General features: G+C 37.6%; 2 protein-coding genes across 2 annotated transcripts; both read right to left on the bottom strand.

The window, feature by feature from the left end:
* Positions 1-100: 100 nt before the first annotated feature.
* On the bottom strand, positions 101-27,140 carry mccc2 (methylcrotonyl-CoA carboxylase subunit 2). The gene is made up of 17 exons (XM_008418054.3): positions 26,908-27,140; positions 25,521-25,587; positions 24,843-24,927; positions 24,582-24,683; positions 24,307-24,434; positions 23,960-24,072; positions 22,760-22,873; positions 15,086-15,150; positions 14,732-14,831; positions 14,545-14,640; positions 13,342-13,414; positions 13,158-13,234; positions 11,387-11,453; positions 11,141-11,297; positions 8,473-8,587; positions 1,419-1,504; positions 101-480 (listed from the first exon to the last, which is right to left on the bottom strand). Exons 1-17 carry the CDS (start codon positions 27,037-27,039, stop codon positions 363-365), a joined length of 1,695 nt encoding a protein of 564 aa, XP_008416276.1. The 5' UTR covers positions 27,040-27,140; the 3' UTR covers positions 101-362.
* On the bottom strand, positions 1,511-8,466 carry LOC145552834 (uncharacterized). Its single transcript, XM_081610809.1, has one exon. The coding sequence runs from the start codon at positions 6,970-6,972 to the stop codon at positions 5,152-5,154; it is 1,821 nt and encodes a 606-aa protein (XP_081466935.1). The 5' UTR covers positions 6,973-8,466; the 3' UTR covers positions 1,511-5,151.
* Positions 27,141-27,354: the final 214 nt, after the last annotated feature.

Raw genomic sequence — 27,354 nt, 5'->3', positions numbered from 1 at the left:
GTCTCACTAAACAAGGTATAGCGTATTATTTTTGGCTAAATAGTGCCCCCTAATGAGGAAATGTTTCCTTGCACTATTAAGAGGTCAAAACAATTAAAACTTTAGGTTTTCATCTCTTTAATCGTCATTTAAAGTAAGTGATAAAAACATAATCCAACCAAGAAAAAATGTTTCCAAGAACAGTAGTTTGTGCAGTGGAATAGTAATACTTAAGGCACAACTTCATTGAGGAAATGATCCACAATGAGAACTACTTACGTCCTTAATTCCTCCAAAGTCTGATTCCTCTTGAAATCTGTTGTCCACACTTTACAATCTACGCTACAAAGATATGTCTATTTACATCAGAAACTACAGGAACGTTACATCCTGAACACTCCGAAGTGGGTCTTCTTTGTTGGTGCATTGAGCGCTGCGCTGAGGCTTAGTCCCAGAACCAGACGAGTGTCTGCAGGGTCAATGATCCCATCATCCCACAATCTGTAAAATTAAAGAATATTACATTGGTGGCCAGATCTCAAACATGCACAACGGTTATTTATTTTCTAATTCAGTCAAACTCAATATGATACCAATTCCTTAAAATAATTTTCTCAAAAATCGAGTGATGCCCCCACCTATTAATTTTTATCTAAATTACCAGTTTTAAAGATACTGAATAACTATAATTGCCGTTAGCAATTATAGTTATTCATAGCCAAAACTTGAATCTTACAGAACAACGAAGTCCAGACTTTCCCTCAGGCTGAGCCAATACCAGTCAATCAGTCTGAACCAAATGTTCTTAATCCTATTGATCTACACATAGTGCTTACTGCGAAGCAGAGAACTGATTTGTGCATTGTTTTTGTTTTTTTTGGTTAGTTTGTTTTTTTTTACAGGGGCTTTGTTAGCATCAGGCAGCCTCAGATTAAAACAAAGCACAAAATGCAAGGCTTGTATGCCTTCATAAAAAAAACATTAAAAGAACAGACATGTTCAAAGGTTATATTAAATCTGCCCATTTTATAACATATGTATTAGTTCAAATAACAAAATCTTTTGATATGCTCCAGTCTCACATGCACACTGATCAATGCCCACAGGACTAAATAAAAAGAAATTGGAAAAAAAGCAACAGGCGGCTTAATGGAAATAAAACAAATTCTTGCGTCACTTCTCACATATTAACAGACTGGCTTGCTTGAGTCCAGGATAAAACAGAATTCCAAGTACTGAAAACATTTCAAAATAAATAAAGAAAAGCAAGGCAGTTCTGTCAAATATCATTATTGCTTCAACAACACCTGTCTTGCCAACATTATTTGAATACCTCGATTTCCAAACAAAAAGAAATAAATGGAGCCATTGTGGAGTACATGGTTCTTTTTCAGTACACTCCTGCCTTATAAATGCGATGTGCCCTGACCAAATCTCACCTGGCACTCGAGTAATATGGACTGCCTTCCTCTTCAAACCGACGGACAATTGGTTCCTTCATGGCTGCCTCTTGTTCAGCTGTGAACTGTGAATAAATTGTGAGAACAGAACAGGGCAATGAAGGCCCCGGCTGGAGGCATTTTAAAGGTTGGTCTGAATTATTGAAGGTGAAGATGAAATGTAAAGCTGAAAGCACACAGCCTTTCATTTGTCATGAACGCTGGTCTTGTCCGCTTGGAAATACTGAGCCAATTCTTCTAGAGAAAAAAAATAAAATAATGAAAAACCCTGAGCATACGCAACAGCTTCCCACTGCTTTTAGTTTAGCTTCAAGGATGAGAGGGGCAAGCTGTGGATCTGAAAAACTTTCAAACAAAACATTCAACTAAACTTAAAAGATGAAAAAACTTTGTAAAACATGAAAAAAAAAATCTGCTGCTGCACCATCATCTTACAAATTCCCAGTCTTTAGCAAATTGAGATTTTCATCAAAGGTGAATTTCATAACCTTCCGTGTGTGCTGATAATTATGAGCGAGTCTTAGCTGTGGTAAGAGTGCATAATAGTGGCTGGCTGACACCACTAACAATAAAAGAAATTGGGCAACACTTTATTTGATGGGTTGTGAATAAGACTCTCATGACACCGTCATAAACATAACACCTGTCATGAATATTTATGACTGTTGTCATAAAGTGTTATTTGGTAAATCATGACACTTAATACAAAGTTGACATTATTCAAAATGTCTTTGTTATGACAACTTGCCATTAAACAAGAAATCATGATCTGACATAAATTTGTAATATAAGTATTATTGATTAAACTTTAGCTTTAATAACAAAGCTACATAATTTTTAAAGTTTACACTTTATGACAATAGTTATAAATATTCATGATGACTTACTGATGTTCATGACATGTGTTATGTCATGTTTATGACGGTGTCATAATAGTCTTATTCACAACCCATCAAATAAAGTATTACCAAAAATTGGAATTGACACTACTTCATTTCAGGGTTTCCCCCAGTGTTTTATAGGCCTGGTGGCCCGTTATGCTTTACTAGCGCCACCGCCAGGCTATGCCTTTCTTGTTTGTTTTTAGGAAAATAATAAATACATAAATAAATAAATAAATAAATAAATAAATAAATAAATAAATAAATAAATAAATAAATAAATATCTTTTTTTTTCTTAATAGCCGGATTGGAAGCGTCTCTGTTGTTCTGAGCGCTTCACTGGCAGAGCAGATTTGTTCCTAAAATATATGTTTATAGAAGATAGGTTTATTGTTTATGCATTTTAAGCCGGATCAATCACACTGCTGGTGCCTCTGCATGTTACCTAGTGTGCTGCTGCAGCTGGATGTCTAAAGTGTACCTCAGCGCGGATCACGTTGCACCTTCTTTCACTCAAACTGGATGCAGCCTGACCTGTATGGATGTTTACATCAACCCCCTGTGAGGAATTATGATTCTTTCCAGAGTTTTTGATCAAGGTAGGAATTTAAACCCCACTCTAGTTAGTTCTGGTTGTGCAGCTCTATGTGAACCGCAGGAATAACTTGTAGCTCTTCCAGAGGTGCGTTGAGCAAGTGGCGAGAATGATTTATATTTGCGGACAAAGAATTTTGTGCAGCTTATCCATCTCAATACGCTGCCCAGCGCCCGGCTGTTTGTGCTGATAAAGTTTATGTAAGGGTGGGTAATCTGAACAATTTGGTGCGTAAACACAAACGGAAATGTCAAGTTGTCATAGACATTTTTGTCTAGGTTAATGGCAAGTTGTCATAACAAAGACATTTTAAATAATGGCAACTTTGTTTTAAAAGTGTCATGATTTACCAAATGACACTTTATGACAACAGTCATAAATATTCATGAAGACTTACTCATGTTCATGACAGGTGTTATGTCATGTTTATGACGGTGTCATGACAGTCTTATTCACAACCCATCAAATAAAGAGTTGCTGCACATAAACAGTCAGAACCTGACCCAAACCCGTAGGTAGAGAGAGAAGCTACCCTCTTGTTCACCCCAACATACAGGAACCAAGATGGGATACAACAAGTATGCCCACTCCTGCCCAGCGCCTCTCACAAGGGGCCACTCCAGAGTGGGAGAACATCCAACCCCTTTCAAGAAGACTGGCTCCAGAACCAGAGCCATGCACTGAAGTGAGTCCGACTATTTCTAGCAGGAACTTCTCAATCTCACACCCACAGGTAGTGACTAATAGGCTCTCTTCGGGCTGAGTCCGGCCGGGCTCCATGGGTTAAAGCCCAGCCACCAGGCGCTCGCCAACATGACCCACCTCCAGACCTGGCTCCAGGGTGGGACCTCATCTACGGGCGAGTACAACCACCGTTTCCAATGATCATATTCATCATAAGGAATCTTTGGGCTGCACTTGGTCTGGTTCCTCACCTAGGACCTGTCTGCATTGGGTGGCCCAACCAGAGCATGAAGCACCGACAGCACAACTCCTAGGATCACTGGGTCACTAACTAAAGACCTACAGAAAAATCACACAGTTCCTTTTATTTTTAATAAAACCTGTTTTTTTAATACTAAACAAACCAGATTTAACAAGTTTGGGCTTCTTCAGGGTACAGACTGAATAAGTCTAAATGTGTTAAATCCTCTTGTTTATGTTTGGTATAAAAAGAAAAACAGGATTTATCAAAGAAAAAAAAAAGGTAAATGGACTGAACTTATGACATGCCTTGCTAGTCACGTTAACCACTCAAAGCACTTCACATTGCAGTCATATTTACACCAACATGCAGGTCGGTGGGCACCAGGGGGCTAAGTGCCCCCCCCCAGGGGCAACTCAACATGTGGCTGAGGAAGCTGGAATCAAACTTACAACCTTCTGGTCACAAGACGACCACTCTACCGACAGAGCCACAGTCGCCCTAAAATGCCACCGCATGATCCTTTTGCTAATCGTTTTTAAAATACGTATTTAAACAGTATAACAAGCTACAATTCAGTGCAATTTAATACAAAAAGTGAGTAGAAAAGGTAAAAATAAAGGACAAGCCTTAAAAACACATGTACAGTGAAAATAAAGAGAAACCATTATAATTACAAGAAGAATTTTAATTCTTAAATCAATATGTCGCTATAAAATTGAGCTGTATGTCGTTGTGGCACTGAGCCGCCTACCACTACATCAGCGAAGGGAAAAGGGCCAACGTACGGCTAATTCAATAAATTTTACAAATTTAACAATAATACTGCACATATGTTTGTAGTTTCTTAAACTTTTTGGGGGGCAATTTACAGTGACCAACTGACCTGACCTACATGTTTTAGGAGATGTGGGGGGGCAACCGGAGCACCCGGAGAAAACCCACGCAAACACGGGGAGAACATGCAAACTCCACACAGATCGTCTTGTGAAGATGCAGCGCTAACCGCTGCATCACCGTGCTGCCCATGTTTTTTCCAATTGGGTTGGGAAGGGATCTAATTTTATAGTTTGTCAATGGGGGAAAAAACTTTGCCTATTTAAATTTCCTCTTGGGGCCATGCGACTCTCCTCTTGGCAGCAGACAACTCTGAGTCTTCTTCTTCCTCTTGGAGAGTCGCATGACGCCCCATACACAATCTTTCACATGGAAGACTGGAACAACTGACCTGACCTGGAACAACTGGTTGGTTCCAGTCCTCGGTTCCTCTCTTGCACGTTTTTCTTCTTCTCCAAATATCAAAATCATTATTAGATCGGTTCTTGACTGTCTTCACTCTTTTTTCTTTTTGGTTTCTTCAATCTGAGAGTGTTTCGTATCTTTTTCCAAACTGAAAATTTAGATTTTTTCTTTTTACTATCCTGCATGGTTTGTGTAACTGGATTGTCCAAAACCTCCAGGATTGTTTCTGCAGCGATCTCGGTTTCTTCCATGGATTCCGGATCCTTGGAACAACCTGATAAGGTTTCTCCTGAGATTTCCTTCTCGGAAGAAACCTCTCGACTTAAAACTTTAACCGTGTCGGCTTGGCTCTGTGAGTCTTCTTCCTCCTTCTCTTGGAAAACTGTGATGCGCTTCTGATCTTTCTCAGTTCTCAGAGTTTCGGGCAGCAATAGATCTTTTGTTCTTTCCAACTCATCTTTAACACAACTTATGTCCTGTTGGTATTCTTCAGCTTGTTGTTTGAGTTCAGTTACATCAGTTTCGTACCGACAGTTTAGTTCCTGGTACAAACCTTTCACGTAATCCAACTCAGCCTGCGCATCCTTTTCCTTCTCTTGCAAGGATATTATCACATTTGTTATGTTTTCATGAAGGACGGCATCTGTAGCTCTGATGTCGTCGAGAAGCGCCATATTCTCCTCTGTTTTCTGCAGATGAGCTTTTCTCTCCTGGTCTATCTGCAGCTGAAGATTTTCTACTTGCTGTTGTAGCACAGAATGGTTTCTTTTATGGATAAGCTCCTCGTCTTTCATTTTTCTGTTTGAAAGAGCAGTTTCCTCCTTAATCTTCTGCTGATATGTTTTAACCTGCTGCTGTAATTCCATAATTTCTGTTTCATACCTACTTTTTAGCTGCTTGTGTGAAATGTGAACCTGATCTAGTTCATTGAGCATGCACTTCTCCCTTTTTTGTAGTATTGTGATCTGTCTTGACATTTTTTGGAATAGCTCCTCCTTGTCAGCTCTCAGGTTGTTGATGAGCTGCAGATTCTCATTCGCTCTTTCCAAGTTGGCCTCTCTCTCATGGCTCACCTCCTGCCGATATGTGTCCATGTCTTGTTTCAGTCCAAAAACATCACTTTCATACTTCCAGATGAGTTCATTGTATGAAAATTTCATCTGATTCAATTCTTTCAGCAAAAGTTTCTCGCCGTCTTGCAGGACTGCGATCTTTTGTGACATTTCTTGAAAAATATCATACCGTCTGGCTCTCAAATTCTCCAGGAGCCGTTGTTCCTCACTAAGCCTCGCTTCACAAAACTTGTGTGTCTTGGCCTCCTGCCTCACCAGAGCGATGTCTGCTTCATACTTAGAGCGCAGCTCCTCAAAGGAAGTCTGGAGTTCGTCCAGTTCTTCTTGGAGGGCCTTATTTTTCTGTCTCTCAGCCAGTATTTCAGACTCAAATGCTTCCTGGTTGAGGAGGTGGACCACCTTTAATTCCTCAAAGTTTTGTTGCAAGACCGTCTTCTTGTATTTCACAATATTGCAAACCTTGGAAGCAATAATAGCAGCGTTAAGGACTTCTGGATCAATAAACTTCTCTACTCTCTCAACTTCCCTTGTTGCCTCTTTGCTCTTATTGATATACAGTTCTTTGAGAGCTTTCTGCCCTTTTAACTGGAATTTTGTCTCGGCCAGTTCTGCCTCCAGGTGGGCCAGTTTGTGGTCGTCTTCAAACCTTCTGAATCTCTCCATTTCCAGAAGGGAGCTCAGTCGTTGGATTTCCCTGTGTAAGGCACTCGGATCCGCAGGAGGGAACCGGCCTTCGGGGTTTTGCTGGACTCCCCTTCTTGTGGAGTGATGGGGCCCCATCACTCCACTCGGGTATCTCGACGTACAATGAGACATTTTTTCCTAAATACAATTACTAAAATCGTAGATCGATTCCAAAGAGCTTTGCGTACTTCTGAACTGGTCAGTGATATTGCAAGCAATGAAAGATGTGCAGAATTGTGTTACATATATACAGTTGATGACATCACAGGCTGCTTCACCAGTGACATCACAGACCTCATTGCCAGTGACTAACAGAATCTTCCTTCGCTGGTGGTGTGACATCATTCCACCACCAACTATCTCACTCTTTATTCTTGTTTACATTCAAAATAGTCCATGATTTACTTGTTTTTATTCCATATATCAGGGGCATCAAACTCATTTCCATTTTAGGCCAGATCAAAAATCTGAATGTACTTAAAGGGCCTCTTGTGCCAGAACAAAATGATAAAAACAATTAAATTGTTAAAATATCAATAAATAGGTGTTTCAGCATTCAATAAGTGTTTCTTAAAATAGCATAATATTGAACATATTTTCACACTAATCACTCCATCCAGGATATTGTGATAGTTTTTGTGGTTTTCTGCAATCAACATCACAGATTTTGTGGTGCTAGTTTAGAAATATTTATAAGGAATATTTACTATAATTGCGCTAATATATGATGTTAAATGTGACATTTTATTAATCGCTCTATCGGTCACGGACTATAACTCGACATCAAGTAAGGCTGAGACAGCAGTTATTTGTGAAAAACTGGAGTAGAGGCACCAGCAGCAGTGTGATTGGTCCTCGCTCCTGGCTTTGTGGCCGTTTAAATGCATCAACTACAAACCATCTTTAAGGAATAACTCTGCTCTGCCAGTGAAACGCTCAACGCAACAGAGACGCTTGCAGTCCAGCTTATTTAATAGTAATTTTATAAAGTTAAACGATTTGTTTTTATTTATTTATTTATTATGTTGATATTGTATATTATTATTATTTTTCTAAAAATAAAAATAAGCAAAGCTTAGCCTGGTGGGGTTGGGGGAAGTAAAGCCTAGCAGGTTATAATCCACTCTCTTACTGAAGTTTCTTGTAACGTGACAAAACGCAGTTAAATTCAAAGTAAGTTAATATTTTAGTGAGTTTAATCAGTTTCAGCAAAACGTCTGACATGCATTTGTTCTTCACCCAGGTTCAACTAAGAGTCAGAGCTATAAAAGAACTTCACAAAATACAATCTACAGTTTAGTGTGCTTTCTTTTTTCCTTTTTTTCGTTCAGATGGCTTACACATTAAATTGCCAGTTTCCACGGCACAGCTGTGTCATTGTGAAGCAATTAATGCACTGTTAATACACCTATAACAGCAAACCTGAGACAATTTAATTACAGCCACTTAATGTCTGCACTGTTCTGGATAAGGCATCACAGTTTCACTTAACACTGATATAATTTTATTCTGCTGTGATTTACCATCACTGGAAGAAATGTGCCTTTCATAATGTTTATTCTTTTGGCAGCAAATCAACCACAGGCAATTTATGGCTGCACAGAGAAGGGCAGATTTATGTCAAGGTATTACCTCCTTTCCTTCACGTGTCCTCTGATCTTTAGTGATGGTGGCCAGGACTGTGGCCGCCTGCTCACCTCCCATCACAGAGATTCTTGAATTGGGCCACATGTAGAGGAATCGGGGGCTGTGAGGGGGGAAAAAAAAAAATTTAATTGGGGTCTTTTTAGTAAAATAATACCCTGAGTCATCACAAAATTGTTTATTTGCAAATATGTGAAACATGTTAAAACCTGATTAAAAGCACAAAAATAGGTTATCCTTAGTTACATTTTCTAATTGTTGTTGAATGGTGTATATAACTACGGTAGTTGCTAATCTGCAAGATCACGGTCTGTCCAGTTTTCCTGAATGTAACACTTGAAAGCAGATGGTGTTTGTGATTAGCACTATGGCTAATGCTGCTAAATGTCACAAAAAAATGTAGTTTGTGATGAAAACAAAACTTAACTTCATCCACAACAGCTACATAGCAATTACTTTGATAAAAAGCAATACTTTATTCCATACACAGACCCCCCACAGAAACAACTTGTTTGTAGTATCTTGATGACTTTAACAGAGCATCTCAATGCCTTTCTAAATTATTTTTTCTGCATTAAACAACAAACATCATTAAGCTAAATATTGGTTTAGAGAGCATAAATAAATGGTGCTTATATAACTCCATTTAAAAGAGAATCAAAAGACCTCATTGACATTAAACGTAGAAAATGTTGATATGTTTTGGACATATACTAAATAATAAAAAACAAATCTAGATGAAGTTCTTATTGCATGAAATACAAGTTTAACAAACAGCTGATATTTTAAATGCCTTGTCTTAATTAAAACATTGCATTAAGTGTATTTTATGCATTTTAGATTAAAATAGTATTCAATTCCCAAGAAGTTTTTTTTTTTTTTAATTAATAAAAAAAAAACAACTGGTGTTGTGAAATCAGCATCCCAAATCCAGCATTACATTGCAGTAAAAATTTATAAAAATAACATAACAATTTCAGATTGAAAGGAAATGTGTTTGAGGACATGTTAGGCGGGTTTTAGTCTGTTCCGTCATTCAGAAGCTGGAAACAGCTGCTGGCTGCCACAGTAATTACAGTTAGAGTGGTTTCTCCCTTGTTAAATTTTTACGCTGCTACTGTAAGACATTAGACGAGTGTTTTACAGTGCCACTACATTTTCAAAACCAAAAGACTTGAGTTCTAGAGTTGTGTCGGAGTCAATTTCCATGACAACAGACTGCTGTGAGGAGGCACCAACCCATGCTGCACTGAGCTGCCTCTGGTCGGTGTGAAGTACCAAATGGGAAACGGTGGAGGCTTAATGGAAACATATTTTCTGAGCTGATAATGTGGAACGATGGTGCAAAAGGGTTTCTGAAAATAAGTATACAACAAAAACAGCCCGTTTACTCTAATTTAGAGTATGCTGTTCTCATCCTACCAACCTGACATCAGAAATCAGCTGGTGTCAAATCAAATCATCCTGCACTGACGTGCAGTCATTAGTTAATTGAAATTTCAGCATCTTGTGCAATTAGACTGAAATAACAACAACAGTCTGGGCAGCGGACAATGTTACCGAGTGAAGAGGTGTCATAATGAATTATTCTCAGTTTCAGTGATCTTTAGAAAGTGAAAGCGGTGCAATATAAGAACGCACATCATGTACATGTCAGCAGTTCAATCATGCTGTTGTTTTGCCTTTGTAGTAAAATATTGGTGAAACCATGTTTAACACCAACTAATCTCCACCAAGCCCAGAGTGATGTTGGTTTGTTTGTGGCTCTATTTTGTTAGCTGAAGATGCTTGGGCAGAACAAAAAGCTGGAAGTGGATCCATGAACATTCAGCAGTGTGAGACCTGCTAAATAACATTTATTTAGCAGGTCTAGTTGGTTTAGTTGGAAGAGTTGCTTCATGGCTCATTTTCTTCATGTGATGTTTGTGGTCCTCTTGGTAACAAGGAACAAGTTTTCTTCAGTAGTGTACTTCATTTTAAATTTGATTTGGTTTGATTTTGGTTTTTGATTCATAAAACTTTTCTTTTTGGATGACTATTTATTGTCTTCAAGATTTAGTTGTGATCTATTATTGAGTTTACTAAAAAAATAAATTTCGCATTACATTTTTGTTTCTGATCTTCATTAATCTTTTGTATTGATTCTAAAAAAATATTTTTGTTTAAATCTCAATCGTCCAAGAATTGTACATGAAGGTCAACACAAAAGCAATGCATCTTTATGATGGGAAAAATGTTACATAAAGCCCACTGTGTAAGTAGAATGTCAATGATTGCTGATAAACCTACTTATCAGATATGAAATTATATTTCTATAATGTCCAGTTATCTTACTTTTTTCTTGATGGTTTTCTAAAGATAAAATAATTATCAGCTAGGTACAACATTAACAATAAATAAATAAGAAAACATTAATGTCTTGTCAAATACAGAAAATAATAAAGCAAACCACAACTGTGGCAAAAACTTAGATGACTGAAAATGTCTTTGGCCTTTAAGTGATTCTAAGAGGAAGGTCTTTGGTTCATAAGAAAGGAACATTTCCACTTATATGTAAATGAGGCATTGTGAATATGAAACCAGTACAAGAAAGGGAAAATGTTTTAAGGTTTTTGCTACTGTATTAAATCACCAACAGCAAGAGACTCCTTTATACCTGTACGCTCTTCCACACATGCCGTAATTGCCTGCACCATAGGAGCCTCCGATGATAACTGTCATCTTTGGCACATTGGCACAGGCAACAGCAGTGACCATCTTAGCTCCATCTTTGGCAATACCTCCTGCTTCATACTCTCTTCCCACCATGAACCCTTAGGACAAAGGAAAAGAAAGAAGAATGGTTCGCCACTGCAAAACAGCACATCGATATTCCAAAAGAGGAGGAAAAATTTGCACCAACCTGTTATATTTTGAAGGAAGATCAGAGGAATGTTTCTTTGGCAGCATAATTCGATGAAATGGGTTCCCTGAATAGAAATCAATTTTTTTAGTTATTACTAACAGTAGAGCTGCCAAGAGGTAAAATCTCAGCTATGTATCTTCATTACATTAAGATAAAAGTCTTGGCATCTCAAGGGACAAATAAGTACAAAGGTCTCAAAAAAGATGCTGCATCAAATATAACGGTACGTCTCAAGCGATAAATAAAGTCCAAGAATTGATGGGTACACAAAGAATTATTTTCAGGTATTATCTGAGCAATAGCCCTTCTAAAACTGACCAGTCTGCATCACAACCCCCTTTATTAAAGATTAAGACACATCTTTCTACTCACAATTTCAGACATTTCCAGACTGAAAAGTTTCTTCTCTCCCCCTACTTATCATTTTTTAACAATTATTACATATAGACGGATGTATAGATGATGAATGGAGGGATGGAAAGATGAATAAATAGGTGGACTAATTGGGGGATGGGTTAACCAGACAGACGAATGGACACGAAGGCGGTGCATCTTGCATTTACTTAGTAGTTTGCTTGAAATCGCACAAAATAATCCAGAAAGTTCCCTGAAAACTCAGCTACTAGCATCACTTTTAAGTTAATATTCTTCTATATTTGACATATAAATAGCTCAAACTGAAAAAAGCTGCACTAGTAAGGAAGTGCTTTGGTTCAGAATTTACTAGTATTCAGTCGGTTCAAATCAAGAATTAAAGGCTAAATCAAAACACAGAAGAGTGAGAAGCTCCTTAAGAGCCAAACAAAATATAGGCTGCGCTGCCATAATTTTAAGCACTAATGCTTTATTTAGGGTAATGCTTTTAAGGACTTAATTTGGTGAGGGAGATTTCCATGCATTAAAAATTGCAAACAACTTGTCAAAAGGAATAAAAAGCAGGCAATTAGAAGCAGTTATGTGGCAAGTCTTTGCCTAAGATCATCTTTCTATCGACCTTCTCTTTCTTTGCACAAATACCTGACAGATATGCTTTTCAATCACCCAACACCTTGTATAATTGAAGCCCAGGCCTGTTTAAAGCAATGACAGAGTGTCTCATAAATGAATCTTGAAAACCAGGTGATGTATTGATTTTTGTTGAATATGCTCTCCAAGCATGCCTTCTCCACACGAAGCACTGCCGGCCCTTTTTTGACAGTAATTACTCTGATGAGACAGCCTGTCTCGAGGAGACCAGAGAGAAAGAAATAGAATCAAGAAAATCTTTTTTTTTCCCCCAAGTAAAGCCTGTAATCTAATTTAAAACCTGTTTGAAAATACACATTGGAGTATTATAACAGATTTGACTCATCTTTTTTTAATCCTGCCGTGAAGTTCAGCTCTGCTCAAAGCAAATTGGCTTGCAAGTTAACTGAATCATGCAAAATGACAATTATGATTGTCCTGTGGTTTCAAACTCTAATGCTATTATAATAGCCTTTTTAGAGGACTTATTGGAAGACAAGTGGAATTTAAAAGGTTACTTTATGAGCGAAACTCTGCAGCTCAACAGTGAAGGGTCAATGCAAAGCACTTATGAATGCCAAAGCTTCTGAAATACAAGAGAAATATACTGGCATTCTTTGTGAGCAACGAATCTCCGAGGTCATCCTGAACCACTTCAGGATTTTGCTTTAAGTCCTTGACATTTTCAGGGTGCATAAATGTTATATTGCTCTTTCTTCAAGGTGACACTCATATTATTTTTTTAGTTCCAAAGGACAAGTACCTTTTTTGCAGACTCTGAAAACAGGACTCCATTGTTGCCAATGATTCCAACAGGGTATCCAAAGATTCTTGAGAAGCCTACAAAAGGCACAAATTGGATATTGAAAGGTGAGGCTGACAGCAAAACAAACAAACAAAAAAAAAACCTGTACTGTAGAAATTGAAAACAATACCAGCCTGTATACCTGTAACAAGCGTGTCTCCATAAAATGCCTTGAACTCATCAAATTTACTGCCGTCCACAATTCTGGCAATAACCTGCAAACGAATGAACGTGTCAGCTCATAGAGGTGTGTAACGAAATGTCAGAAAACAAGGCCCTGAGGCAGAAAACCGAGCTGCATTGGGCAATAATGTCACAAATTTTACGTAACCTGCTTTATTAAAGTGATTTGGCTGCAAGCTGTGTTGGGCTGCATGTTCCTGATAAAAAACAAGAGCCCTGTAAATAAAAAGGAGCAGCTGGTTGTTCCCGATACCTAACCAGACCTCCAATGCTGCTCTACACCACAGACGCTGCAGCATTGCTTGAGTTAACAATAATTTCTGCTCCTGAGTCTACATCAAGTATCAGAGCCTCAGGAGAGGCCAGAGAAAACAGTATGACTGATACCAAGCAGCCATAATAAACTGAAAACCACCTGAACATGACATCTCAACATCTGAGCCTTTAAAGCCATGTCTGTGTGGCTTTGTGAAGCTTAAGTTTAGTGCTGAAATGAGTAATCAGATTACTTGTAATGAATCAATTTTTGAAATAACTAATACAGTAATCAAATAATTTTTAACTGCAGAATACAGACTAGTAATTAAGCCAAAACTTTACAAAAATGTATACAATTTGCAGTTAAGACAAATAAATATGTTCTACCCAGAACTCCTCAAGTAAAAGAAATAGTTTTACTCAGTTCAAGTTCTGTAAAAAAAAAACAAGAACATTTTTTTTTATGTATTCCAACATTGTATAAAAAGGCTTAAGTGGTTAAACAAGAAATCTACAGAATGTGCCAAGTTGTTTTTATCATACTAATTGTCAGAATAAAGAATAGAATAATTGATTTCTAAAATAATCGTTAATTGCAGCCCTATTTAAGTTTAAATACATACTAGTGTGTGGTGGTTATAATTTATTTTATTCCTTCCCTTTAATTAAATTGAAATCTATTCTGACTTAAGTCATATCTAATTAGCATTCGGAGAGGAGCTCAGGAATGATTTTTACTTCATTATGTATTCCCATGTAAGGGCTCAAAAACAAAGAAAACCAATCACACAGTCAAACGCCTGAAAGATAAATCATCACGTCAAAGATCCTCTTTTCTAAAGTGCAGTGTGAAACATTAAGTTCACCCCCCTTGATTAGGTTTGACAAGTAGCCGGGCAATTACCTCTCTGACATCAAAGTTGCGTTTCAAGTTATCTCCAACTATCCCATAAAGCTCATCTGAGGGAAAAAGCGGGGCTTCGGTGGGTTCTACAGTAACCTGAAAAAAATAAAATAGACACAGATGTAACAGGCAGTTCAGGCACAATTAGGTGGCCGTAATTAGCAATTAGACTAATCATTGGATTGACCTCAATGTTCTTCCTGTAGTTGAGACTTCGGACCGTCTTCCGAGCTAAATGGAGTGCGTGGTTATCATCTAAAGCGTAGTGGTCTGTCACGCCAGATTTTCTGTGAAATTGGAAGCAAATCAATCACAATGGAGCCATTATAGAATATAAATCAGTGGTTTAGAAATGATCATGAAGACGGCAGCAGGTGAAATACACCGTCGTCTATGCAATCCGATTTGTTTTAGCTATCAATTTCAATCAGGGACAGAACAGAACAGTAACACTAAGCTGAAATTAGAAATTGCATCTCTGGAATATGTGCAGTGGCTAAAACAATGTTAACTAATGTAACTGAAAATGCTGCAGTCATACTTGCAGTGCAGATCAGCACCACCAAGATCTTCTGCAGATACTTCTTCCCCAGTGGCAGCTTTCACCTGAAAAAGAAGGAAGTGTTCAGAAAATTAATCAACCACAGAAATGCTTTCCATCCTTTTATGCAGCCAACATGCCAATTTCATAAATTAAGAGATTTTAAGTTATCAAAAACACTTTGGATCCTCTTTTAGAGTTTTTTTTTATATATAATTTGCACATACGTTAGTTATCTTCTCTCCCATCACTATTTGATACTTTTTCAGTATTTTGGGACAGGATCTTTAATCCATCTTGTCCATCTAAGTAAAATTACTTACAGTAATTGTATATAATCTACAAATAGTCCCCAAGAAAACATGGTTATGCAACTCTAATGTGTAATATCAATTCACAAGAGGTTGCTCAGAGTTATTTTGGATAATAATCTGTCACATCTTATAAGATTCAACTGAATCAAACACAGATCAGAATAACAATTAATGGAAATTAGTGGTTTAATATTAAAAAGCAATCAACAAATAATATTCAATTAAATCTAACTTTTAGGACTCTGGTGGTTATCTCATTACCAAGACAATACTTCACTCCCCAGAAAATCAGACTGACGGGTACAAAGTGAATAATCCAGTAGGAGGTAGTATAAAGGTTTGAACTACCCCAGAGCGTATTAGCAGCATTTATTTGCTCCATTCAGTCTTCTAACTCAAAAAGCAAACAGTGCCAAGGTCACGCTTCCAGAGGCATGCCCAACAGATGCCGAATATATGGGCAACTTGCACAACGCTGCATTCATTATGACTCCTATAACACAGCAGGTGTTAAAGTTACTGAGAGAAAAGAAAAACAATTTCCTCACAGCGTGCTTCAGGTCTTAACAGATGAAGTGTCATTTTTCCACAACTGCACAACAACGCCACACTATCAGACTGGAAAACATTCAGGATGCTTTAAGGGCACAGGCACAGATAGGAAAGGACATCTTCTTAAAGGTTTCACTTAAAAGTCTTTGTTTTTTTTTTTTTTTTTTGAACTTAGATTTTTAATAATTTTTTTCCAGCAGAGCAAAGTACAATCATACTTCAGTGGTACATAATACAAATGTTGACAATATGATGTTTTCCATACAATAAACATCTTGGAATAACAATTTACAGCTACAGCATGTTTATAGACTCATCACTGTACACCATTTAAATAAGAATGGACTCTGGAAGAGAAAACCAAACGACATAAGGCAAAAGACAAATCCATTAGGTTTAACTAAATCAACAGGGCCTTTGCAGGTCCCCAGCGCAGGTCATACTTGGATTTTTGAAGTCTGAGTGAGTAGGTTATCTTTTCCATTGTATGCAATTCCTTTACTTTTTGAACCCATAAGTCGTAAGAAGGCGGCTCCAATTGCATCCACCTAATTGTAATGCATTTCAGGGCTGCTGTAAAAAGAACATTTAACAAATACATTTTGGCCCGCCCTTGCAAACCATCAGGAATAATACCGAGTAAGGCAACAGTAACATCCCTTGGGATGACCCCAGAAAAGATACGGTTTATAGCTCTATACACCTCATCCCAAAAGTTTTTGAGTTTGGGGCAGGCCCAAAAAACGTGTGTGTGGTTGGGGATCCTTGAACCACAATTTCTCCAACACAAGCTAGGGACCTTAGGATCCATTTTAGCAACTACATCAGGGGTCCTGAAATATCTGCTAATAATTTTCCATTTAAATTCCCTCCATGTATTTGAGTTAGTAACTCGGTGAGCCTCAGAGCAGATATCCTCCCATGTTTTGTCCGAAATTATTTTGGCCATCTCTGCCTCCCATCTTTGTTTTGTCCAGGAGGGCTTGTTAATGTTCATCGACAAAAATACCCTATATAATTTGGCTATCAATTTTTTGTCCTCTCCCCCTTTCTGGAAATGGACTATAAGATTTTCTATTGGTGTGGGATTTATTACTCTTTCCCAGTCTTTGTGTGCAAACAAAAAAGAGCGCAACTGTAAATATCGAAAGAAATCACTTTTCTGGAGAAGGAATTTCCTACTTAATTCTTCAAACGATAAGAGGTTGTTTCTGTCGATCAATTGATGAAGAAATGTGAGCCCCTTTTCAGTCCACTTAGCAAAATTTTTGTCCAAGGAATTAGGTGTAAAGGATTTAATATGTCCTATGCTTGTTAATATTGATAAACCTCTTGGAAGCTTGAACGAGATACGCACCTTGATCCAAATGTTAAGAGTGACTTTAGTCCACAGTGGCAGATCCTTAACTGGAATATCTAAAAAAGGCAATACCCTCAATGGTACTGAGCACTGTGCTTGCTCTATACTCAACCATCTTGTTTGGGAGTCCTGTTGAATCCATGAAATCAAAGGTCTTAACTGAGCTGCCCAATAATAATATTTTAAATCAGGAAGATTAAGACCCCCATCTGTCTTACTTTTTTGAAGTGTTTTATATTTTATACGAGGACGCTTGCCTTGCCATATAAATTTTGATATAATTTTATCCAGTTCAACGAATGTGGGTTTAGGTATAGCAATTGGTACCATTTGGAACAAATACAATAATCTGGGTAATACATTCATCCGAATGGTTTCAACGCGGCCAAGGAGAGATAAAGGTAATGCTGACCATCGCTCTAGGTCTTTTTTAATTATATCCAGAGTTTTGCTATAATTAGCATGATACAAATCATTTAAAGAGAGGGGAATGTTGATGCCTAGATATCTAATGCCTGATCTTGGCCACCTAAAGCCACTCAATTGTTTAACCCTTAGTGGAATCTTACCATTGACATCCATTGCCTCAGTCTTATCAACATTTATTTTATAGCCAGAAAAATGACCATAAACAGAGATCATTTCTCTCAGACGGGGTATTGATGAAGCAGGATCAGATAGATACAGGAGGACATCATCAGCGTACAGAGATATTTTATGTTCCTCGGAACCAATCAAAATCCCTTGGATGTCATCGCTGTCCCTGAGAAGCTGGGCCAGCGGTTCAATGCTAATTGCAAACAAAAGAGGTGACAGAGGGCAGCCTTGCCTGCATCCGCGCTCCAGCTTGAAACTTGCCGATCTAAAACCATTAACTCTAACCGCAGCCTGTGGGGATGAATATATTGTATGGATCCAATCTATAAACTTGGGCCCAAATTTAAACCTCTTTAAGGCTTGAGTAAGGTATTTCCATGACACGCGATCAAAAGCCTTTTGGGCATCTAAAGAAATCACAGCTGTCATATCTTTATGTTCTTTTCGGTGTGACAAGATATTCAATAAGCGCCGCAGATTATTTCCATAATGCCTCCCGACAATAAACCCAGTTTGATCTGGATGTATGATTTGAGTTACTATGACATTTAAACGTTTTGCCAGAATACTAGTTAGAATGCGAACATCTCCGTTAAGCATCGATAATGGTCTATATGACCCACAGTCAGTGGGATCCTTACCTTCTTTATGTAACACAACTATTGTGGCATCAGACCAAGAAGGCGCCATTTTCTTATTTTCTAAAGAAAAGCGGTATGCATCCAATAAAAGAGGGCTAACTTCGTCTATGAAACAACTATAAAATTCATTTATGAAACCATCGGGGCCTGGAGACTTATTATTTTTAAGGGATGAGACCACGTTTTTGATTTCGTCTTCTTGAATTGGCATATCTAATTGTTTAGCTACAGTCTCAGATAACTCAGAAATATTTATGTTTTGTAAATAGTCTGCTATCTTACTCTCATCAGAGCAAGTGTCAGAGTCCTGGTATAGGACCTTGTAAAATTCTGCAAATGTTTCAGCAATATCTTTTGGTTTTGAAATTGATTTATGGCCCGATTTCAGCTTCTGAATAACATTTGAGGACTGTTGTTTTTTAAGTCGGAAGGCCAAAAGTCTGCTCGCTCTATTTCCATTTTCATAGTACCGTTGTTTGGCAAAACGAACGTTACCTTCTATCTTTTCTAACAATAAATCTTGGAGTTCCCTGCGTGTTATATTCAAATCATTCAGAGTTCTGGATGCCCTAGACTTTTTATGTTGAAGTTCCAGTTCCTGGATTCTATCTTCTAAATATTTCTGTTTGGCTGCCTTTTGTCTTTTTTTTGCAGTCGTGTAGGAGATGATGCTGCCTCTTAGATAGGCCTTTGCACAGTCCCACAACATTATAGGCGATGTTTCCGGCGTGTTGTTTATGTCTAAATAAGTTTTAAGGTCTGATTTGACAAATGCAACAAATTCCTTGTCATTAAGGAGAGAGGCATTAAGTCTCCATTGTTTAAACGATGGTGTCAGACCTATATTCCACTTGACAGTAACAGGTGCATGATCAGAAATTGTAATGGGCAATATCCTAATATCCTCAATCCTGTGTAATTCGGCCTTCGCAGTAAAGAAATAATCTATTCGTGAGTAAGAGGCATGACGGCTTGAATAGAATGTAAAATCTCTCTCCTTTGGGAATTTGGACCGCCAAACATCCACCAATCCAGCCTCCACCGATAGAGTTTTAAGTATTTTGCCCATCTTAGATATGCGAGACTGAGAGGTTGGTTGCCTGTCTATGTTAGACATCACACAATTAAAATCACCTCCCACAATCAGTAGCCCAGAGCTGTATTCAGCAATCATATTGAAGACTGACTTAATAAATCCTGGAACATCTTCATTAGGAGCATATACGTTTACAAAGGAAACTGCTGTTCCATCAATTATCCCGTTTACCAGTATAAACCTACCCTCCTTGTCCTTATATACTAACGTTTCCGTGAAATTGGTCTGCCTATGGATCAGTACAGCCACCCCCCTTTTCCTACCAGAACAATGTGACGAGTAGTAAACTTTATCAGCCCAAGACTTATTTAATTTTGAATGTTCCAAATCAGATAAGTGCGTTTCTTGTAGTAGTGCTACCTGACATTTTGATTGTCTGAGTTGCAGTAAAATTTTCTTTCTTTTAATAGGACTATGCAAGCCCCTGACATTATAACTTGTTACAGTTAGAGTACTCATAACTATTTTAATTTAAAATATATATGGTAACATTGTATTGGAGGCAGTGACGGCCGAATGATGGATGGATCCAAACATTTGAGTAACATGCATGCTGATCACAAGACAATGTAAGAACCGATAAGTAGAAAAGAACAGAGAGGAAGTAAGGCTTTGCTGTACACTATTTACAAAACTAAGATTCAGATGCTCTGCTTTTTTAGTTGCAATAAGATCCTCCGGGAACAGAAGGATCAAAATGCAAAAAACACAAATAAAAGTTTGCATTGCTAATATAATGCAAGGAAGTGGGTTTAAGTCCCTAGCCACTATAAAAGCAGCAACAAACACAACCAGAAGAGAACTGGATGTGTACAAAAAAAAAAAAACTAAATAAAAATAATAATAAAAAATATAACAAAAAATCGACAGAAAGAGAAGATAAAAGTATGGAAGCTCAGGCTCCCGCAGGAGAACATAAGTATATGTACAGTAACCACAATGTAACAAAGAATCTGCTAATGATAATAATACAACCTAATCAAGGCAAATTATGTCGTAGTGATTTAACAAGGTTAGAAGTAACAGTCACGTACTAACATATACCTGCCAGTTTGGAGAGGTAACATTGCTTAACAAAATCACATTTAGGGCTTAAGCAACTAAAGGCACATTATTTCGAAATTGAAGACTACTGGAACTAGTCGTGCCAATTTAGCATTTAACATTTTCCTTACTATTCAGACCCAGATATTGTAGCCGGGATGGTCTTCCGTATGTAGTCCATGGCCTTCACAGGATCCCGAAACTCCTTGCTGTCCTCTTTGTATGTGATTTTGAGTCTTGCTGGGTAAAGTAATCCGAAGCGGACATCGCTCCGTCCCCGTAAAGCTTTCCGTACCTCGGAGAAGGCCGCGCGCGCCTTGGCCACACTGGTGGTGTAATCCGGGAAGATGGCGATTCTTTTACCCTGGTAGATCAGCGGGGCTTTGTCTCTGGCTCTCCTCAGGATATCAGCGGCGTCTCCATCATAGTGCAGCTTGGCGATGATCACACGAGGTCTTTCTCCACCTCCCGGTTTCGTCAAAGCAGCTGTCCGGTGTGAACGATCGACTTTTACCTCCCGGTCCATCTGGAGCACCTCTTTAATAATTTTAGAAACCTCTTTAGGATCGGCGGAGTTAGGCTGCTCCGCAACGCCAACTATACGGATATTTCCGCGCCTCATCCTCCCCTCCATGTCCTCACATTTGTCCCGCATCTTAACCAGCTCGCTCTGAAGTTCAATAACGGTGGATTGCAACGTGTTTACCTCATCAGACCATGTAGACAATCCGCCTTTCACATCTTCCATGTCCGTTTCAATTGAGGTAATGTCTGCGCGGATAGCAGCGGCATTGCTAGCTATCTCGGCCCTCACAGCTTGTATGTCAGCTCTGAGAGTAGTGAACTCTTCAGACAGCACACTCCTCATTTCCTCCCTTATGATTTTAGAGATTTCCCCGCGAATAGAGGATAGGATATCGGCTCTCATCTCCTCACTCATGCTAGAGCTCTTGGGTTGTGGGTCTTCGTCCTCAGGTGCACGCTGCCTCGTGGCTCTGGTGTTAGCAGTTAGCTTCGCCGTATTACCGTCGTACTTGAATTTACGAAGTTTATCCGCCATTTATCAAGAAATGTCCACTGAAACAGAGCTCTTTATGGTCCAGAACCTTTGATAACCCAATTAAGGTTGCAATTAGTAGCAATTGTGGAATTTAGAACGAATATGTTAGTAAACCTGCAGGAGCTCTGAAATATCCGTCTCTACTCCATCTTACTCCGGAAACGCCCCAAAAGTCTTTGTTAAACTTAGATGAATGCAGTAGAGTGTACCTTTATACTGTTCTATCAACTCCAACATGCCCTCTACTTCTCTACATTCTGGAAAAAAGAAATGTGTTCCCCACCTTTGCCATCTCCTATGATTTTTGCTTTATAAGTCAGTTGAACAACTCTCCAATGACGATGTCTCTTATGCGCCTGTGGCATTCATTTATAACTGAATTTTTTGGTTCCTGGACATTTCTCTCCTTCACCATTGCCTGCCTTTGACATGTTGCTCATTTCATATCAGTCTGCTAAAACGGGACATTTTGTATGGAACATGCATCAATTTGTACCAGTGAGTCCAGAGCAGCAATGGATCTCTTGGAAGCAATAATTTAAAGGATATTTCATTTCAAATGTCATGCAGTCACACTCTATATATTAATAATACATTTGTCCAATTGAATAGACTAACTGCACTTAATAGGACAACCTAATGTATATTTCTGGTGCATGAGATGCTAAAGCCCAAGAAATGTGGTGAAGTAAAATGTAATGGCGTAATCTATAAATGTGTTATTATGGGAATCTTTATTCTAAATACATGCAATATATTTCACTAAAAGAAGCCAACCAGCATGGCTATGCAGAACGTTTTTGCTGCACATATCTTTTTTTTCCTGGTAAATTAAACCAATTGCGCAAACTCTCGCTAGTTCCAGTTTTGCAAATGCAAAAGCTGCTCAATCATTCTGTCCAGCTGGTGTGGGAATTACAAAATCAAATGTAATGCAGTGAGAGGATGCAACAATTCACATAGTTCATCTCATGTTTGCAAAACAGAAAGGAAATGAAAAATTTTCCAACCAGAGGAGGTCCTCCGAGAAAAATTGTTCCTTGCTTTTGCACAATGATGCTCTCGTCTGCCATTGCTGGAACATATGCTCCTCCAGCCGTGCACGAGCCCATCACGACAGCAATCTAAAAAGAAATAGGAAGTTAAATCTTCACCGAAGCATTTCTAATACAGAAACAGCCCTTCCAGCTTATTTGAAGTACAATAAAAAAAAAATACCCCCATTGAAAAATTGTCGACTGTGGCATTATTATTCTCTATGAAAGTTTCACTTACTGGTGCGTTATTAAAATGTGATACATCACAAAAATGTTCCACAACACATTGCTTTGGTTTTAAACTCTCACTGGAAAAGTAATGTCTTCCAAAAACAATTCTGATTTCACAGCTTTTGGCTCAACTTTTTACATCAAACTCTTAGTCTTCCAAAGTTTAATGACAAATGTGCATAATTTTTCACACACTTAACTTTCAGCAGGCAAAAAATATAAAAAAGAAAAAAAAGCTGATAATGTGTAACTGTGATTAATATTTTTTTTATCCACATTTTTCTCTTTTGAAAAGATTTATAAAAAGCCAGCAAAGAAAGCAAAATCACTGCCTTTCTATGCAAATCTAAAAAATATATTTCTTTTATAAAAACCGTTTCTAAGAGCATGAAAAAAATCTTGTGAGAACATATTTTAAACTTACGTGACAGAAAAAAAAAGAGTCTTGAAAGTATCATTAGGGGATGAAAAACAAAATTCCGAGAATGAAAAGTGAAATCTGAAACGGTTGTAGAGTCTGTTGATGAGTGACCATTCAGAACGGTGACTCAAACATTCAATGTTTCTCTTTAATGGATTTGGTGAAAAGAGCTGAATTCAATAACTGAAAAGCTATTGCTGAGTTAGTGCTGCTGTTTTGGAGAAAAAAAAACATGCCGCCTTGTTTGTTCTTCTGTTTTTACATAGATATATGTTGTTACTTCAAAACTGTATTGCAAGAAAAATCATGTTTCCTTCAGAACAACATAAAGAAAAGTCACAATTTATCCATCTGTGCTCTAGACGCAGATACAAAGACTTGCAGCAGACTGTAAACTATCATAAATGGCAACATAATGAGTAGGTTTCCAACAGGCTATGCAAATAAGGTAAACAAAGAGAGAACAGTGATTTCAACATTGTTAATTTTTAGCTTGTCAAATCCAATATTTAAAGCCTCACCTGTGCAATTCCTTCTGAAGACAGCCTGGCCTGGTTGTAGAAAATGCGTCCAAAGTGATCGCGGTCTGGAAAGACATCGGCCTGTCTGGGAAGATTGGCTCCTCCAGAATCCACTGAGGGGGAATTCAAACAATAAATATCTGAATATTTAGATCATCTATCAAATTTTGGAGAAAAAAAACAAAACATGTATGTGCACCTCTTGTTAGTCACCACCACCAGCACAATAATTTTCAGAATACGACATACAATTCTTAACCAAATAGTGAAAAAAAAGTGTTTTTGACATTTTTTGTATAAGAAATTTTTATTGTTTAACTGCTTTGACTGAAATCAAGAAAAATTACCCAAATAAATGCATGGCAAATGGTTCTGCTGAGCAATTTCTTGTGCACGAAGGTGTTTTTTCACTGTAATTGGGTAGTATGTTCCCCCTTTTACGGTGGCATCATTTGCAACAACAACACATTCCACCCTAGGAAAAAAACAAAGCTGGTTAAATTAATCATTTGGAAACTGCACAATGTCTTGGGGCTTTTCTTATTTCATTAAACAGTCAACAAATTATTGTGTTCATTATTTTTATTAAGGAAAATATCTACGTAAACGCTTCAGCACTCACCCTGAAACCCGTCCTATCCCAGTAATCATCCCCCCGGCCGGAACATCCTCTTTTCCATACAACTCATATCCTGCAAACTGGGAAAATTCCAAAAAAGGAGTCCTGCAAAAAACAAGAAACAGAAGCTGAACACTGAACATAGCTGATTTTTCAGTGTAGATGAGAAAATTAAACCAACATAGCAAAATGAAATGATTAACTTTGTGCAAATCCCGTGTGAGCCAACAATTTTAAATTGAACTAGTAGGCAGATGATAATACCCTGGATCCAGTAGTCTATCTATGCGCTCTCTTGGCAACAGCTTCCCTCGAGATGTGTGAAGTGTTCTAGCTTTTTCTCCTCCACCTTTAGTAATAACAACATGTCAGATTAATCAGCACTTTGTAGGTTTCTAAAGTTTCTTTTTATTGTAATATAAAAGTGAAACAAATGAAATTCACACAAAAAAAAGTCAATTAAGGTTGCTAGTTTTTTGCACCCAAGACAAAATGTAACTTATTATTAAACTCAAAGCGGTTTTAGTAGAAGACTAAACGCAGTTCTGCACAAAAGGTTTGGGATCAGATGAAAATGTTCCTGTTTCCTAGGAAACATACATTAAATTAGTCTGAATAGAAAATATAGCAGGTCAGGGAAAGATCAGTGTTAGTCAGTTATGACTGTTAAAAGATAACATTTTAATGGAAATGATGAAGGTCATCTACAATCCTTGATTTTATATGAATAAATGAATGTTTATTTCAAACAACAAAACAAAATATAAAAAAACAAGATGCTCGAAAAGTTTTCTTCTTTCTTTTATTAAAAAGGAAATTTGCAAGTGATTCCAATCTCTCTTGCTACTTCGCCATACATTGTGTGAAACAAAAGTCATGCACAAACACAGAACATCTGAAGGCTTAATTTTCACCACAATGTGTTCTCTTCCTGGTACTCACCCAACTTGATTTTCTCTGTCCGGTCCCTCAGTTGATCTACCAAAACTTTCATTCGCTCATAATTTTCCTGTGAACGTAAGGCAAAGTAAGCATATTTATATTTGCATTGGCATTTTCAGCCAAAGGAAACTAAAAGTGCTTATCCATAGTAGTTAAGAACAGTGTACATCCAAACAGATTAAGGTTAGAGAGATTTGAAAATAAATAAAGTAGGCAAAAGCAAATCAGCAAATAAAAAGTGTTTTAACCTTGTTTTAAAAGAGCTTAGGGTGGGAGCATTCCTGCAGTAAACAGGAAGCTTATTTCAAATTTTTGGTGCACAAAAACCGAAGGCAGCTTCGGCATGTTTTGTTCTGACTCTTTGAATGGTTAGTAGGTTTGATTCAGACGATATTAAAGGTCTGAGTGGTTTAAAGAATTGAAGAAGATCAGAGACGTAGTCTGGGCCTTTACTTGCAAGTGCTTTGTAAACCATTACTGAGATTTTAAACTTTTCTTTGAGTAACAAGTAGCCAGTGCAAGAACCGAAGAGCCAGACTGAAATGCTGGTCTTTTGCTGTTTTTGTAAGGACTCTCGCAGTGCTACTGTGGAGCAATAAGAGGTCATGATTGAGAGGTTACTTACACACTTGGTTATTGAAGAAAATTTGCCCAAAAAGTGCAAAGCATCAAAGATATTCAACTACTAAGCATCCATATTTTTGCAAATGAAAATATTGAATAATGTTATTCCACCATATGAATTTGGAGCTGATTTAAGTGGTGTACACATGTGTACTTTTTTTCCTAAATAAAACTGAAATAGCAAGGACATAGATTCAAGAATAAAATGAAAATTAAAAAATAGAATAAAATTTATACTGGTACATCTCGAGCAATACGTTAGTAAGAAAAATTGTATTTTAGTGACATCTAGTGTCAGTGTTGTACCTCTACACCAAGCTCAATGTCACTATATGAACATAGATGAAAGTCATTGTAAAACTTAAGAATTAATACGTTTACACATTTAAACTGCAACCTCAGCAATGTCTACAGATGCATTCAGCAGACTATTTTTAAATGATAAAAAACACATTTTGCTTAACTTTCTGAGAAACATTAAATCTAAAGGATGTAGTTCATGTAAATCCGAGTCCTAATTCAATTTGGGGAATTGTTTTAGTAACAATAATGTTCTTAAACATAGCTTTTAGGGTTTCTGACATATAACATTCAGTTTCTGCTATACATTATGAACCATATAGAATATAGTTTTGGTAGTTTTGCGTGTTAGCAAACACTATTGCTATCTGTCCAGTCTGAGTTTCATCCTCATCTGGTTTAACTCAAACATAACGTTATTTCTCCAGTTATGCTAGCAGGCTTTAGCAACAGGCTAACCTACCTGATATTCAGAGGAATGTTTATCAGGTTGGGAGCCGAGCCGAGCGACTCTGTCAGCGTAGTAAGTCCGTGTACAAGGCAGCGGTAATACCCTGCATCGAAGCAACCACGGCCTCACGGACTGTAAAAGCATTTTAAAAACTCAGAAAGGGGCAAAATGTTAACTTTGCAGCTGTTAGCTTGCTAGCTGTAGTGGAGACAATCTTCTTCTGTGGTAGATATTGTAGGACGGAACGTTCTACGTCGCCACCTGCTGATAATAAAACACATTTATTCAAGTTTTTATTTTGTTAAAATAAATCAATTATTTTAACAGGTATGGTATGGTAGCTACTAAATTATGTTTAGTAGCTGCCATACCAAATATTTTTATGTAAAAAAACGACTTAAAATTAAATATTTATTTATTTCCTCCCTAAAAGTGCACATGATACTAAAAGTTATCCAG

Source organism: Poecilia reticulata, chromosome 9, assembly GCF_904066995.2.
Source record: "Poecilia reticulata chromosome 9, P_reticulata-male-v2, whole genome shotgun sequence".
Taxonomy (NCBI): Eukaryota; Metazoa; Chordata; class Actinopteri; order Cyprinodontiformes; family Poeciliidae; genus Poecilia; species Poecilia reticulata.
Note: the sequence above shows the minus strand (reverse complement) of the source record. Positions and strands in the feature narration are given on the sequence as shown.